The sequence below is a fragment of the Eleutherodactylus coqui genome, chromosome 6 (assembly GCF_035609145.1).
Source record: "Eleutherodactylus coqui strain aEleCoq1 chromosome 6, aEleCoq1.hap1, whole genome shotgun sequence".
Classification (NCBI taxonomy): Eukaryota; Metazoa; Chordata; class Amphibia; order Anura; family Eleutherodactylidae; genus Eleutherodactylus; species Eleutherodactylus coqui.
The window spans coordinates 49,425,861-49,442,476 of record NC_089842.1 but is presented as its reverse complement, the minus strand read 5'-3'; the positions used below and the strand labels follow the sequence as shown (position 1 = coordinate 49,442,476).

The 16,616-nt window shown below is 46.1% G+C and overlaps 1 protein-coding gene across 7 annotated transcripts in view; it reads right to left on the bottom strand.

Moving 5' to 3' along the window:
• The window catches only part of LOC136632131 (cyclin-dependent kinase 11B-like), a 43,415-nt gene extending 27,665 nt beyond the window's left edge, over positions 1–15,750 (bottom strand). For 2 of the 7 annotated variants that reach the window (XM_066606778.1, XM_066606779.1), the window contains exons 1-7: positions 15,643–15,750; positions 11,600–11,724; positions 11,209–11,324; positions 9,824–9,948; positions 6,411–6,549; positions 3,199–3,356; positions 914–1,024 (exon numbers count right to left, since the gene is read on the bottom strand). In XM_066606778.1, the coding sequence (XP_066462875.1) occupies positions 914–1,024; positions 3,199–3,356; positions 6,411–6,549; positions 9,824–9,948; positions 11,209–11,324; positions 11,600–11,710 (760 nt within the window). In that variant the 5' untranslated portion in view covers positions 11,711–11,724; positions 15,643–15,750. Of the gene's footprint in view, positions 1–913; positions 1,025–3,198; positions 3,357–6,398; positions 6,550–9,823; positions 9,949–11,208; positions 11,325–11,599; positions 11,725–15,642 lie in introns of all 7 variants that reach the window. The other 5 variants (XM_066606783.1, XM_066606785.1, XM_066606780.1 and 2 more) reach the window with 4 other exon arrangements.
• Positions 15,751–16,616: the final 866 nt, after the last annotated feature.

Sequence of the window (16,616 nt, the reverse complement as noted above, 5' to 3'; positions counted from 1 at the left end):
TATGCTCGCTCATCTCTACTCACAACCTCTTCAATCAGCTAATCAGTGGGGTCCCTGAACGAAGGATCCACCGCTGATCTGATATTCATGATCTGCCCTAGAAAACCCCTTTAAAATCAACTATATCTTAGCCATGCGAGGTCACAACGCCCCAAGAGGCTCCATTTGGAGCCTTGGTCAGCAGTTCTACCACATTTGACAGCAATCATAGGGCAACAATAAGCACTGTAAACGAACAACAAACCAGGTTAAAGTCTTTACAACCAGTTGGGCATGGCCATTAGGCTAACTTCACACGGCCGAGCACAATATCAGGCCAACATTTGGATTCTCCGCGGATGCAAGGCATTTGTATGTCAAAACCGCCTCGCATCACTTCCGGGAAGTCGGAGGATCGGAGTTTTTTCCATTGTTCAATGGGAGACCTCACATCACATCCACCAGCACGTGGTGCGATGCTGCTGCCGGCCCTATTGAAAACAATGGGTGCTGCGATACGAGGGCACGCGCAAAGATAGAACATGCCACGATTTGTGTTCCACATCGTGGTGCAAGTGCTCATGTGTATGACCCCATTCAAAACAATGGGGTTCCTATTTGTGCGAGATTTTCTCACCCGTATTAAGGCGGCCTTATTCATCACATCAAGATGCAAAAAGAAACCAATTCATGCTGCTCTCTGTTCACCCACGGCTTTCAGAAATCGCAGCATTTTAATATCTGTGTGTTGATAAGGATGATCAATCTTAATCAACATGTTTTGCAGTATGTATTTTTCCATATCAGTGTGAAGTAAGCCATGAAACATTTGCTGGAGCCAGCTCGTGTGGCTGAGAAAGGGTTAAGACACAATGCAGTACAGAATTGCTAGAAAGTTAATGCCACAGAAATGGTTTAAAAAGCCAAAACTTACTTTGAGTGCTAAACTCTACAAGTATTCTTGAATCTGCACTGTACTGCATTTTCTCAGTCTCTGGCAAGAGCCCTGGCTTCCTGCGCTCAGGAAGCGCAGATCCTGCGAGCCCTAGAAGGCATGTTGTACAGGTTGGAACACTAAATTGGCAAGTGCACGACTAACAATGACATGTCTTATTACTACAAATGAATTGCCACCAGATCACTGAGAGGAAAGGAAAGAATAATGGTGCTTAATACTTCATTAACTTGGCTCATGTAGTTACCAATTCATTGCCACTCCCGTGCCGATGACTGCCTGGTCCCCACCCGGTTCCGGCTTACCCGGCTCCAGTGACGACGTGATAGGTCGCCACCAGTGATGTCACCATTGCAGCGGTCACGCGTTTCAACACAACATCGCTGGAGCCGGGTGAATAGGAATTAGGAAATCAACGGCGCAGGGCTGGAATGGCAATAAGCCATTTGTTATTTTTTAACTTTCTCAGCTGTTTGTAAAAATGTTATAGGGTTGGTTGGAAACCCCTTCAATAGATGGATCTAAAGTGTCCTAATCACACAGTAGATTCTGCAGGCAAATGGCTATACATGATAAAAAGCAGGAAGTCCTGCAATGAAGGGCACCAAACCCACCTTGTTTCTTCCCAAAGTACGGATTTGATGTGATAACATGGGGAAAGGATTAATCTAGCGCAGCACTGGCAGCAATGTCTGCACTCCAAGCCTGCAAACATGTTTGTATACGGCATAGGAAAATTCCTGTCTCCTATATATCGTTTACGTGGTGAACCACACTGATGGGCTTGGCAAGCCACATGTGACTCGCAAGATATGGGCTCCAGACCACCGTTTAAGCCTTTTCTCCTTTGCTTTTGTTATAGAAGTCAGAATACTATATTCCCTATACAGCCACAGAGTTATATGATAAATTTTGCTCTGTCCTTAGGCACCACTGAGGGAACTCTATAGAGTTGTATGTAGGGACGTAGTATCTGGAACTGAAAAAACATTGCGACAATCCCTATAAAGAGGTCTTTTGAAATTAAAGAGCACACGGCTGGATATGGGTAGCTTATAAAGTATCATATCACTATGATGACATCAGAAGTTTTGTGAAATGTCAGCAGTTTTGAATGGTGGTTGTAGCAGATGCAGAGATTCCTGCTGATTGCTGAAACAAAGGGGCAAAGGAAGCATAGACCCATATGAATTCTATGAGTCGGTACATGGCTAACCAGACCTCTTCAAGCATTACCCAGCCAAAGGGACACAGAACTCTGTTACAAACTTCTGCTGCTGTGTGTCAGTGATCAGTGGGAATCTCAGCACCTGGACCCCCACTTATGTAAAGAAGTCCTATAAAAAGACAGTTACACCTCCTTTAGGCCCCTGTTCACATCTGTGTGTTGGGGTCCAGCTGATTTACGATTCTCGGCTCTGTCCTTCGAGCCAAAAAATAAATAAATAAATATACAGAACCACAGCATCTGGTACATACTGGAATGAAAACTGAACCACTGACTATAATGAGGTCCGTCCGGCTTCCAGTATTCCAGCCAGCAATTTACTGGAGGAAATAGAACTGAAAGGTGCGCTATTTCGTCCGGGATTTTCTGTCAGATCAGTATCAGAGGTCTTGAACGGAACCTCCAATGCAGATGTGAAAGGAGCCGAAATAGTTTTTACTACCTCTATTTGTTTCTCTAGTTAAGGTTATGCTACAGAGCGAAATCTATTAAGTTACACACTACCACTAGACTGGAGTGTAGAAAAACTAAATGAAAAAAAGTTTTGTACCGTGTTGCCAGTAGAGCAAAATGTGATTCTTCCCAGCAAGAGAAGCCAAGTAATCTTATAGATATGATACCTTTTAATGGCTAACAAAAATACATGATGTTACTGCAAGCTTTCAAACCTACGCAAAGTTCTTCTCCAGGAATAATGGAATAGATCCGAAGAAGCATATATATTTACTCTTTTGCTCGTCCCAATCTGGTATTGTTTTAAGTGCAAATGAATCACATCAGGACTGTGTCTTTTCATAAATATATTTATTTCTTCTGATCTATTCCATTAAGCCTGAGGAAGTAGGTTTGAAAGCTCTCTAAAACATCATGAGTTTTTGTTAGCCATTAAAAGTTATCATATCTACAAGATTATTTGGTTTCTCTTACTGAGAACAATCACATTAAATACTAAATAACATGTACATGCCCTCTAAGCAGTATCTTCATAGAGCCCAATACCAAAGTGACAGGACAACTAAGGTGCAGGTAGGACTACCTTCTCTCCTGGTCTCCCGGGCTTTACGCCGCTCCTCCGCTCTCCTCTGACGCTCTTTCAGTTCTCTCTGCTCTTTTTGTTGTTCCCTTATTTTCCTTTCACGCTCACGATTCCGTTCCAGTTGCTCCAGACGGTCACTGCAGACAACAAACAAATTCCTTTAAAGTTAAAGGAATTGAAAATATATCTTTTGGTTAGAAGAGTCTCCTGACCACATACTGATCACAGGGTGTTAGAGCTCATTCAAACGAGTGTAGGCATACAACGCTGTGAGTCTCCCGCAGCGTTGTACGCATCATAGCCCATGCGCTCTGCTGGCAGAGAGCCAGCAGAGATCGCGTAGGGCTGCGACTGACACTGCGATGCCCGGGATTCTGATGTCCCGGACATTCGCAGTGTAATTTTTTTCTTCCAAATTCCACACTCTGTGCAAGGCGGGGCTGCGTATTGAAACACTGAGAAATAGAGCATGCTGGGATTTATTTCTCCTGCGTATCCTATGCAGTGTCCACTCGCAGGTGTGAATAAGGGAATGTAAGTCCATAGACTTTCATTGGCTCCATTCACCACGGTATGCATGGAAAATACGCGTGCGTAATACGGGGTGACAATACGCCCGTATGAATGAGCCCTTAAAATTGATGGGATCTCCATCAATCAACTGCATATGATGGAAACAAAGCATTACAGTTCCCAATGGGCAATCTAGGTAATGTATGGATGAGAGGAGTTCTCCACAGTGAAAGACTTTCTTTGTAACAGCTCTCCATTGGGGCCAGAGCAGAGTAGTTTCGTGAAAGGGGGAACCCGCTCTATTATCTTAGAATTCCACAAGAAAGGTATTTGAGAATGGGTTTTCTACATCAGATTTGTTGCAGAAATTTCTGGTACTGATATTCAGTTCCATTAATGTAAACTGAGTTTTGTGGAATTTTTCATACCCCATTCAGATGGCAAACAGCCACAGAAATTACTGCAACAAACCCTTAGAGGAAATCCATTTTAAGGGAATCTGGCACATCCTTTGATAAGCAGGTCAGACTGCATACTTCTAAGGCCTATTCAGACGATTATCACTCAACATTCACTCAAAAGCCATCTTTTGAGCGATAATAGTTGTGTCTAAACGCGCTGCCATCGTGCATTGTTCATTCACTATTCGTTCATCGCTGAATTCTAGCAAGCTAGAAATCACTGATGACTTATCAGCACTGCACACTGATTTTCTCAGCAAGCGGCGCTGATACAGTAGTATTCTTTCAGCTGGTATCCCACTGGTAGTTCTCAGCAGGATATCAGCTGAAAGCTCGGAGAACAAAGCAGCTGTTTGCATATACAAAACAGTTGCTGTTCTGGAAATCATCAGCGGTGTCCCGCTCCGCCTGCATTTAACTCTTTAAGTAGATAATTAGCTATTTAAGAGTTATGCAAAGATGATCGCTCAAAACGGTCACTCAAACTGTCGTTTGAGCGATTTTTAGTGATCATCTACTGTAAATGCACCTTTACAGTCACATCCCCACTGATCCCACCTGTGTTTTTATTTTTTTTTTATAGCCCACCCACACTTACACACCTCTGTTTGGTTACAATAACTTGTCCAACACTAGCCCACCGTCAAATGGGCAATCACTACTGTCCATCAATGGATGATGTGACGTTTCGATACACTTAGTGGAGACAGCCCACTTAACAATGGGCTAGCGTCAGGCGCCAAAACTAATGAGAGCCATTGTAGCTGAACCAGGATAAGAGGCGTTACAATAAAAAAGAAGCCACCAGAGGAATCAGCAGGGACATAGCTGTAAAGCTATACAGCCATTCCACTTGTCGAGGGTGGAGGGCCAGGTCCTTTCTAAGTAATATAACATGTAATGAAGTCTAAATTCACATAAAAACCATAAATGTCATATTATGCAGTGAAGTGCAATCTGCCCCCAAATTAGCCTACCACCCATAATCATAGTCAGGGTCGTCACACTGAGAAGCTGTTCAGCTATACCTGTACTAATAGTGCTGGCAAGTAGGAATCGCTTGGTCTCCACTCTCCGTTGTGCTGAACACAAACATGTATTATAAAGGTTGCCCTTTCATCTGAATAGGAGCCACACAACACCAAATGTGCCATGCTGGAGGCCACATTCAGAATGTACAGGGAGAGAAGACTAAAAAGACGGGGGAATAGACGCAACACTCTAAGTTTGCAGGAAATTGAAGATCATAGGTATTGCGGTATGAACTTCTCTTTTATTGAATAACGTGCAAAGCCAGCATATGAAAAGGCGTTTTGGGGTCATACCCCTTCATCAGTTCAGCTGGTTAAAACATTCAAATTAAGTGATAAGTAGAAGAAATAAAATTCAGAATGAGAAAAGTGGATAAGAAAATGTAAAAATAAAATAAAAAACGCGTTTTCATATGCTGGCTTTGCGCGTAATTCAATAAAAGAGAAATTCATACCGCACTATGATCTCCAACGTCCACCAAATTTAGAGTGTTGCGTCTATTCCCCAGTCTTTTTAGTCTTCTCTACCTGTACATTTACACGGACCTAGGTGGAGCGTTATCTGGCAGGCAGCACCTCTACCATTTCAAGCACACTTCGAACCTCTGCAATCCCAGATTCTTTTTGCTATATTACCAATCATTCAGGTTTTGCTTCACCCTTAAGGCCGTTTTACACACAGAAATGATCGCTAAAAAGATGGCTTTTGAGCAATCATTTTGCATAAACTTCTAATTGGTACTAATGCCATTTAGTAATTTAGTAGCTTAATAATGTGTGTGAGTCGCCGGGAGCTATATTTAGAGAACATCTGGTGGTCTGTTCTCTGAATACATTCCTTTGCTCCAATGCAGAGCTGACAGCTGAGACGATGTTATCAGCGCTCCCCACAGAGAACACAGCGTGAAGTTCCTGCTATCAGCTCTTCTACCGAACAATGGATTTTATGTGAAACATAAAATCATCGTTCGGCAGAAAAGATGGAGACATTTACACGCGACGGTTATCACTCAAAGGATGGCTTTTGAACGAATTTTGAGTGATAATCATTGCGTGTAGAAGGGCCTTTACTTGTTTTTTCCATCTTTGAAATTTAGCTTGTGGATTTGTCCTTACTGGGCAATGCTTTCAAATGCATTTGACTCTCTAAAAAGCGCAAATAATTATGAGATGCCATAAACAAACAGTACCCAACTGCGTCTCATACCGTTCCCTTCTAGAATGCTCTCGGGCCAGCTCTCGCCTCTTCTGTCGCTCCCGCTCATGGCGAACTTTATCTTGCTCTTCTCTGTGTCTTTTTCGCATTTCATTCTCTCTGTCTTTCCCCTTTACACGTATATATTTTCCTATTCCATAAGAAACATAAGCATATAGTCAATGCAAGCTATCAATCTTGTACTCTAACATGCAACAATCACCTATAGTTACCAACTGTGAATCTAATACACACACAGGGCCAAGGGGATACTTCCAAGTAAAGACATACATGGCACCTAAAATGCTAGGTCCAGTCATAGAAGAACAACACTGCAACAAAGTATAGGATCGTAATTTATTTTCCCTTGTCCCTTCCTTTGTGTTGCAGCGCATATAAATGTGGTTTTCATGAGGTGTGATGCAACTTTTACAGTAGGAAATCCTACTGTAAAAGCCCTAAAAATAAGCCCTATCTGCATTATAAAAACAAACAAACAAAAAAAAAAGAATACATCACTCAAGAGCCACTGTTAGCTCTGCTGTCACGCGTCTCTTCTTCACCTACGGCAGACTTAGGCCGCCTGCAGACGGGCGGGATTTCCGCCGCTGGAAGCCTGCATAGGATTGCGTTAACAAACGCAATCCTATGCAGACTGCCGCGATTTGGCCTCGCGAAATCTCGCAGAGCCCCGCACAGAAACGTAACTGCCAGCCGCCGGCTCTGGTCTGCGCATGCGCCGGCTGCCCGGCAAGCCGGCACATCAAACAGCCGGAGCCGCGGACGCGGGTGAGTACGCACCGCTCTCTGCAGGAGCTCGGGTCGGGTCCCGCGGCGAGAATCCTCGCTGCCAGATCCGACCATCTGCAGGCGGCCTTACTTGTTGTTTTCAGCAAGTGCTTCCTGGCTTAGAGGTTTGAAAACCCCACCTCCAAGAAGCACTGGCTAGGATTGGTTCTCGAGCGCCCCGGCTAAGCCAATCAAGAGACGGCACTCAATGAATCAATCACAGCCATTGCATTGAATGTCTGTGATTGGTTCATCGACCGCTGCAGTGATTGGCTGAGCCGCGGCGCTTGAGAACTCACCACAGCCAACGCTTCCTGAAAGCGGGGATTTTGAACCTCCAAGCCAGGAAGTGCTTGCTGAAAAACAAAAACTTCAAGTAAGTTTGCCAGAGCTTTAGCAGAAGACGCGCAGCGGACCTGACAGTGCCTGTTAGGTGATTTTTTTTTCTACTGCAGAAAGGGCTTATATTTCAAATCCCCCTGAAAATCCCGGCAAAAGAGCGCAACAAAGTCGCGCGACTTTGTAGAAACACAAATATCGACATATCGCCGTGAGAAAACGCAGCGATGTTGCTGCGATATCGTTGTCACCCGGGTGAAAGAGGCCTTCATCACAGCAGCCCCCTTCTTGCATTATCAGGCCCAATGCAAATGCACTTCTACATAGCATGTATTAGCTGGATAGGACCCCGGATTGGTGGAAGTGGCTCGTATAGATTATATAAGTATGTGTTTGTGAGTACAGAGGATAAGTGCATTGTGATGTAGGAATTGGGCATGACTTTTAACCCATTGGAGACATGGCCATTTTTTTATTTATGCTTTTTCCTTCCCACTTCCAAAAAAGTCTTAACTTTTTTATTTCTTTGCCAACATAGCCGTATGTGGGCTTGTTTGTTTTTCAATAGCATCATTTTATATACCATATAACATTCTGAAAAACTGTTACAAATTTGTAAGTGGGGTGAAAACTAGAGATGAGCGAGCACGCTCGGATAAGGCAGTTACTCGAGCGAGCATCGCTCTTCTCGAGTAACTGCATTCTCTCACTCCCTCCCCCCCCCCTGCCGAGCCTGCTCGAACGAGATTGCAGTTACTCGAGAAGAGCGATGCTTACTCGAGTAACTGTCTTATCCGAGCGTGCTCGCTCATCTCTAGCGAAAACTCAATTGCTCATTTTTCTTTTTTAAATCAATGAGATCTGTGCTTATAATTACAGCCTGGGGTCAAATTGAATTCAATGACAGCTACACCTGCAATTGCAAGCGCCGGCCACTACACATGGGTCAGAACAGCAGCTAACAGACTGCACTACCTGGAAAACCCCTTTAAGAGGATACCAAGTTTATAGAGGTTTTTCTTATTGTACTACTTTTAAATATCCTTCTAAAAAATAGCTTTCTGTCATCATTTCGAACCACCATAACTTTATTTTTCCTTCAATGCAGCTGTGTGAAGTCTTGTTCTTTCGTGGGACAACCTGTAGTTTCTATTGGTACCATAAGGCATTTTGATTGCTTTTTAAAGATCTACATATCTTTGATTCCAGCTAGTGGGTCTGGGTGTCAGCTATCAAAGACAGCCAGCATCGGCAATGCATAAAGTGGGCTTGACTCCCTAGCCCGCTCCATACAATCAAGTGCACAAGGTGTTAAAGGGTTTTTTCAGGCTCTTATTGATGAGCTAGCACAGGTGTCTACGCTATGCAGCAGTCAGGAGTAGTTCTACAGACTTGGTCCTATACACTTGAATAGGACCAAGTTGCAGTACCATTCTGGGCCGCTGCACAGTGTGTTGGGCTCTGCAAGTTGTGCCATGCAGCGGCTCTGAAAGACAGCGGATTGGTAGAGGTGATGGAAGCCCGCTGACCTATCCTGACAATAAGTAATCAATTAAGAAAAAAAAAGCCTGAAAATGCTCTCTAATTATGAACATTTAGGCGGCCTGCAGATGGCCGGGTCGGATCCCGCTGCGAGAATTCTCGCAACGGGATCCCACCTCCGCCCCTGCAGTGACCAGTGCGGCTCACCTTCTTCCGCGTCTGCTCTGCGATGTGTCGGCGCATGCGCAGAGCAGAGTTGGCACATCGGGAGTGACATTTCTTTTTTAACTTTGTTTTATTTAACAGAATACAGAATCACGGTACAGAGCACATTTGTTTAGATAAAAGCATTGTACATAGCATTGAGTATTTCTTTTGCTAATGGGAGTGACATTTCTGTGCGGGACTCTGCAAGACCCGCACAGAAATAGAACATGCTGCCATTTGTTTTCCACGTGTGTCTTCACGCAGACAAATCGCGGCCGTCTGCATAGGATTCCGTTTTGTAATGCAATCCTATGCAGGCGGGCACGGGCGGAAATCCTGCGGCAATTTCCACCCATGTGCAGGGGGGCCTTACAAAATCTTTAATGTAAATTTTTCTTATCGCACTCCCCGGAAAAAAAGTCTATTCAGTAATAGAGTAATTAACAACGAACTTTATGTAGGCGTTCACTGTGAAAGTTTCATGTGACCCTGCAGTGTATCCCAGCATAGATTGCTTGGTGTTTCTTTTGATGACGATTCATCGTATATTTGAGCTCTTGAAATTAAATCCATAAAAATAAACAACTTTTTCCATAATATAGAAGTACCTTCGGCAGAATGGCTGCGGTGTCGGCGCTTCTCTTTCCTCCTCTCATCTTTTCTGTGGTGAGATTTTTCTTTCCTGGAAACTTGTTGGGGGGGTTTAATAGCCAAGGAGTCGTCTTCTTCACCTCTGAATGTAAAAGGAAAAAAACAAACAAAAACTGGATTTATTCAAACTTGTGGTATTTCAATCAGCCATAATACGGGCACAATTTAGCAGCCCCATTGGGACTCAATACCTAGAATCTCCATAGTTCTACTGAACTGGACTTACATCTGCGCAGAATCCTATGTATCCAGTTATTAACACCATAATAAGGAGTCTAATATGAGCCTCTATTACAGCTATATGAGAGCAGCTTATAAGGGAAGGTTTACGTGAAGCCAATATAAGAAGAATGTCATCAAAAGTTTACACATCATTGAGATTAATTTCTGCAATTATTAAAACAATGGATCCACAAATTATATCATCTAGTATAAATTCTGTTTAAGTACGAGGCCCCTTTACACGGACTATTGTTCAAATAATCATTGAATCATGCAAAATGAAAGATAATCGTTCCGTGTAAACATGGCCAATGATTGAATGAATTAACTTGCCTATAATTCGCAGCTCATTTTATACGGGCATAAAAAAATTATAGTTTGTCATTTGCCAGTCATACACAAACCCTTCACAGACTATTGATGGACTGAGCGAGCTATGATGAAAAGATTAAAACTATAATCTGTGTGTGTGAACAGATGTCTTTCGAAAGCAAACAACGCGTTCGCTTGTTCTAACGAATCATTTCTAAATGTACAAGGACCCTTAGTGACCTCTGCTTAAGGCCCATAGTCCACCTGCGGATTTTAATTAGAAGATCCGCGCCTCTTGCTGCCCATAGGGATGCATTAGCATCTGCACAGCAAGTAAAAGCATGCGGATGTGATTTTTTTTCCGGGTCGCATGCACAGAAGAAATCGCAGCATGCTCCATTTTCCTGCGGGTGCCACAGCGACGACTTCCATTGACTTCAACGGAAGCCGTCCCCGCCGCAGCACACCCGCAGCTGTCACTGTGGAGATGCCGCGCGAAAGCAGAGGATTCAAAAACAAAAAAGAAAGCACTGCGCACTTGCCGGGCGGGTCGCCCACCACTTCGGGGCACATCCACTGTGCTGAAGAAAGAAGAGCCATCTGGCTCTTAGGAGATCCGCGCTGGACCTGGAGAGGTAAGAAACATTCTTTTTCTATGACCTCGGGTACACATGGATACCACTGCGGGATTCAGCAGTGGTATCCGTGCGTGCAAGTGGATATAAGGCCTTAAAAACAAAAACGCTTGGATTTTCAGTTAACTAGTAAAATTGGTATGAATCGTATATAGGGGGTCCGTTGACTTTACCGGTCTTCCATTGAATCTTCACGTCTGTAAGGGGAATTCCTAATAGTAATCTCCATTTTTTGATCTCTCAACTCCCCTTCTTCCAAGGAATCTCTTTTAGAATCACGATCATCAGCCTGGGAAAGATATGAAAAGTGTAGTAAGAAAAAAAAAGCAAGACAGACTTCTCTCATCTATTCTTAAAAGACCCACTCCTTGTTAAATAATGTGTCCAGAAGACTTATCTGCACTAAGAAAAACTTTCCACCAAGTTTTTAAAAGGGATACTGATAAGGGTCATCAGTAGTTAAAGGGAACCCGTCACCTGCCTAAAGCACCATAACCTTAGTTATGGTCTTGTTAGGTCAGGTGACAGGGACACGGGAGATATATCATTTCACCAACTTCTTACATTTTTTCCATGGTTGGAATCTGAGTTTTCATCTTGCTCCTTCCTCCTTTTCTTTTCTTGCAAAATTTCATCCAGTGTTTTGACTTTCCAGGTGTCTTTTTGCTCCCCCATTTGGAGTGGGCAACCTAATAAAACACAAGTGAACTTTATAGAATATACTTTAACTTACAACCATAATATATATGGTGTGGATGCAATCGGCTAATCGCCATGGACCCTACTCCCACCAAATAGCCAGATTTACTGAAAGCAGCTGCGGTCAAGGAAGACATTTCCAATGCAGGCGATATACAGTATTACTTGTCAGCAACCTGTACGGATTGGTTCGTCTTTCTAGCTCACAGAGGGGGGGGGGGGAGGTATCCCGCTCCTCTAAGATGTCCATATGCTTTAATAGGACAACTGCTTTAAAAGGAGCCGTCTCAGAAGACAAGGCCTTTCACAATGCGCTGCACAGCTGATCGCCACAAGTCCCACAGATGGCAAACTGCTGACTTTGAAGGGAAAGGCGTGGCAGTCAGACATTTTGCCTACAGCAGCCGATACAGGGGAAATATAGTATTACACGATGGCCACTCATCCGAATAGCAGACATGTAAAACAAGACGCTCAAAGCCCATCTGAACCTTAGGCTGGGTTCTCACAGGGTGGATTCTCGGAGGAAATATCATGGTTTGGCCGCAGCGAAAAAACGTGAGATTTTCGCCGGGAGAACTGCTGCTTCAAAATCCATAGAGGAGAGCGCGGCCGCAGCGGAAAAAAAAAATGGACATGCCGTGGTCGGCAAATCCGCGCCACAGTGGCGGCTTCTGCCGGCTTAGCCGCAGCGGATTTGCCGTCCCGTGTGGACGAGATTTCTGAGAAATCTCGTCCACATGGCTGGCTAATCCCGGGATTAGCGGCCACGTGCGGATTTGCCGTGGCGAAATTCTGCACAGAATTTCCTCTGCAAATCCGCCCCTTGCGAACCCAGCCTTACAGATCAGCTCTCCATTCCAGTTCTTTGAAAAGGCTTCCAAGTAGGTAAACCCACTCTTTGTCTAATAGGGCATGTGAACATGGGTCGCCTTCTTGGCTCAAGGCCTTTAGGGTATTTGCACATGGGATGGAATATTCAGACATGCAAAGACATCCACATGTCTAGCGCTTAATACGGATTTTGACACGGAAATGAAAATGGCAGAATTCTGTGTCAAAATCTGCATTTAGACCCGTGGACCTTGGTACAGATTTTTAACAGCAGAATATTCTGTCCCGTGTGAAGGCACCCGCATAGGCTTTATTTACTTGGACCTAATTCATGTCCCCGTGCGTCGAACTTCACAAGGACACCAGACGGACCTATAATAGCCAGCGAGACGATTCACACACAAACTTGTGTGGAAAAAAAGAATTGCAGCATGTCCTACTCTGCTCCATTTTCACGAGCCATGGAATGTTGGGCATCCGTGAACATCAGAAGGCGTTTGTGTGCTCTCCATTGCTTTTCTGCACCCAATATGTGATTAGGGCTTATTCACATGCATGTGCCCATGTACTGTCTACAGAATCAAACATGAAAAACATCTAAAAAAAAAAATTTGCCACTCAGGTTCCCAGCTGACCCTCCGGCCTGCTGTCAGTGGATGGGCCGGACATCTGCATCGGTGGTCAGAGCTGGAAATGTAATAGAAAGCTGCAATCACATTGAGAGGGATGCCTTTTATTACACTTCCGGCCGTGCAGATGCCGGCCCCACTGCACCGTCAGCGGGTTGGAAGATCAGTGAAGATGTCCATTACATTTCTAGCTCCGGCCACTGAAGCGGCCGTCCGATCCTGCTGCACTGACACAAGGCCGGAGGATTGGCAGGGATCCCAAGCGGCGGACTGCTGTCAATCAACTATTAATGACCTATTCTGAGGATAGGTCATAAATGGTAAACGTCCAGAATACCCCTAATATAAGTCCGTCTGACACACAGATGGCACAAGAACATGAAAAGCACCCATGTGAATAAGCTCTAAACATAAACGCATTGTCCGAAAATTCTCTCCCTTAGAAATTGTCAAAATCTACTGAAAGGAGAGTTTATTGTGGAGAACTGACCCCTTGAAGGGAGGCTCTAGTACCCTGTTGTACCGCCTCTAGCTTGGATGCCAGATGTGATACGGGCGGGCATGGAGACATACAGGTTTTGTGTGGTATCCAGCGGCATATCGCTCCTCATTTGCTGTAACTGAGCCACTAGATTGTGTAAACTCGTAGGCTGTGGAAGTTGGCGTCCCAGATGGTCCCATACATGTTCTATTGGAGATAAATCTGGTGACCGAGCAGCCATAGAAGTGTGACAATGTTGTGGGGGCTCCTGTGACCCCCTTGTGTGTGCGGCCGGGCATTATCCTGCTGGAAGCCGCAATGAGAAGTGCATATGTGTCTGGAGGATGTCCTGAACATATAGTTGTGCTGTCATTGTCCCTCCTACCACTACTAGGGGTGACAGACTGTCGGATGTGATGGCCCCCTATACCATCACACCAGCAGGGGGCAGTATGCCGCTCCACAGCAAAGGCAGGCTTGAGGCACTCTCCCCTAGGGCTCAGGACACAAACATGGCCATCATCAGTGCCCAAACTAAACCTGGATTCATCGCTGAAGATAACACGGTTCTTCTCTGTAGCGTCCAGTTTTGTTGTTCATGACACCACTGCAAACAGAGGCGATGGTAGGTGGGTGTCAAAGGTCGTACGTGTAATGAGTGCCGTGAGACCAAATGTATTTCAGTCAAGTGTCTGGAAATGGCTCAGACAAACAGAGAGGCGAAACAATGGCGCCACCTCTCTCTGGATGACGGACAACTTAACAGTTGGAGCTGCTCATGTTTGTCGGACGCTCCTCTCTACTGGTGGTCTGTAGGGGGCGTCCTGAGCCCGGTCACCTTGTGTGCCCTCATACATCCACTGGTCCCAACACCCCTAATAGTCTGGTCAGACGCTCCTCTCTCCTGGTGGTCTGTAGGGGGCGTCCTGAGCCCGGTCACCTTGTGTGCCCTCACACATCCACTGGTCCCAACACCTAACAGTCTGGTCAGACGCTCCTCTCTCCTGGTGGTCTGTAGGGGGCGTCCTGAGCCCGGTCACCTTGTGTGTCCTCACACATCCACTGGTCCCAACACCTAACAGTCTGGTCAGACGCTCCTCTCTCCTGGTGGTCTGTAGGGGGCGTCCTGAGCCCGGTCACCTTGTGTGCCCCCACCCACTGGTCCCAAACCTCCTAACAGTCTGGTCAGAGGCTCCTCTCTACTGGTGGTCTGTAGGGGGGTCCTGAGCCCGGTCACCTTGTGTGCCCTCACACATCCACTGGTCCCAATACCTCCCAGCAGTCTGGATAGAATGGTCCAGGTGGTGGCCATTCATCGATCCGACCATCCAGCTTCTCACATCCCAATAATGCGGCCCTCTCAGACTCTGGTAACGGGGTGAAATCTCTTCCCTGCGTCGTAGAGGCGTCTAGTGGTCAACAAGCTCCACACAAGCAGAAGAAGAGGTCACTGCACACAAGGAGCCTCCGAGAGCCTCTTTATAGGCCAAGGGGGAACCACTTTTAGGGCCTCAGGTGGCAAGGCCGTTCATCTAATCACCACAACTCTCATCATTTGTATATCTGCCTGAGATGGAGCCGCATGCCGGGTTTTGAAGTAAAACCACAACAACTCCTTCTAGGGGCGCGATTGTTTTTGACGACTGTATTTCCACACATTACAGTGACCGGAGGACATTTACATCCGACTGATCATGAGGGTCCAACTTCCACAGAGCTCACAGACCCCGATAACACAGGAGCTGCGGTGCTCAGCGGACCCTTCATCCAACATCCCTGCCATGGTCATGATAGGTGGGAGACTGATCACATAACACTATAGGCACATAAACTACCAGTGGAAGCGAATGCTGGGCCGTATCTATGGCAACCACTGTATTTTCACAAGGCCTTCTCCCGTTACCGCCCGCAACCCACACGGCAAACGACTAACAATAATAAACACGGACGAGAAGATGATTTACCTCAAGTGTTTCCTGTTTCCGCCTCTCAAATTCCTGCGCCCAGCACCACAGCGTAAGGAGGCCCCGAGGGCGCACGCTGATGACGTCACATCCCACTTGTAGCTGACGGCATATTAACACATTCTGCCGCAGTTCTACAGCGCGGCCGATTCAGCCAATCAGCTGGCTGGAATCGGCACCACGTGACACAGCGGCGTGCCCGCGCATTGCCGTGCACGATGAGCTGTGCCCGCGCGTCACGTGGGCTGTGACGTCACCGGGCCTTGCATTTGCCCGCGGATTTTGAACAGTATTGATCTACGGAGGAAGCAAGCTGATGGTTGGAGCCTTTTCCCCAATTTACAAGAGATGGGAGAGTAAGATTTGTGCTCTACGTGTGGTGAGTACCCACCTGAGATTTGTGCGCTGTGCGCTACGCTGTGCGCTACGTGTGGAGACGCGGTTACCTGAGATTTGTGCGCCGTGCGCTACGCTGTGCGCTACGTGTGGAGACGCGGTTACCTGAGATTTGTGCGCCGTGCGCTACGCTGTGCGCTACGTGTGGAGACGCGGTTACCTGAGATTTGTGCGCCGTGCGCTACGTGTGGAGACGCGGTTACCTGAGATTTGTGCGCTACGCTGTGCGCTACGTGTGGAGACGCGTTTACCTGAGATTAATGCGCCGTGCGCTACGCTGTGCGCTACGTGTGGAGACGCGGTTACCTGAGATTAATGCGCCGTGCGCTACGCTGTGCGCTACGTGTGGAGATGCGGTTACCTGAGATTAATGCGCCGTGCGCTACGCTGTGCGCTACGTGTGGAGACGCGGTTACCTGAGATTAATGCGCCGTGCGCTACGCTGTGCGCTACGTGTGGAGACGCGGTCACCTGAGATTTGTGCGCCGTGCGCTACGCTGTGCGCTACGTGTGGAGACGCGGTTACCTGAGATTAATGCGCTGTGCGCTACGCTGTGCGCTACGTGTGGAGACGCGGT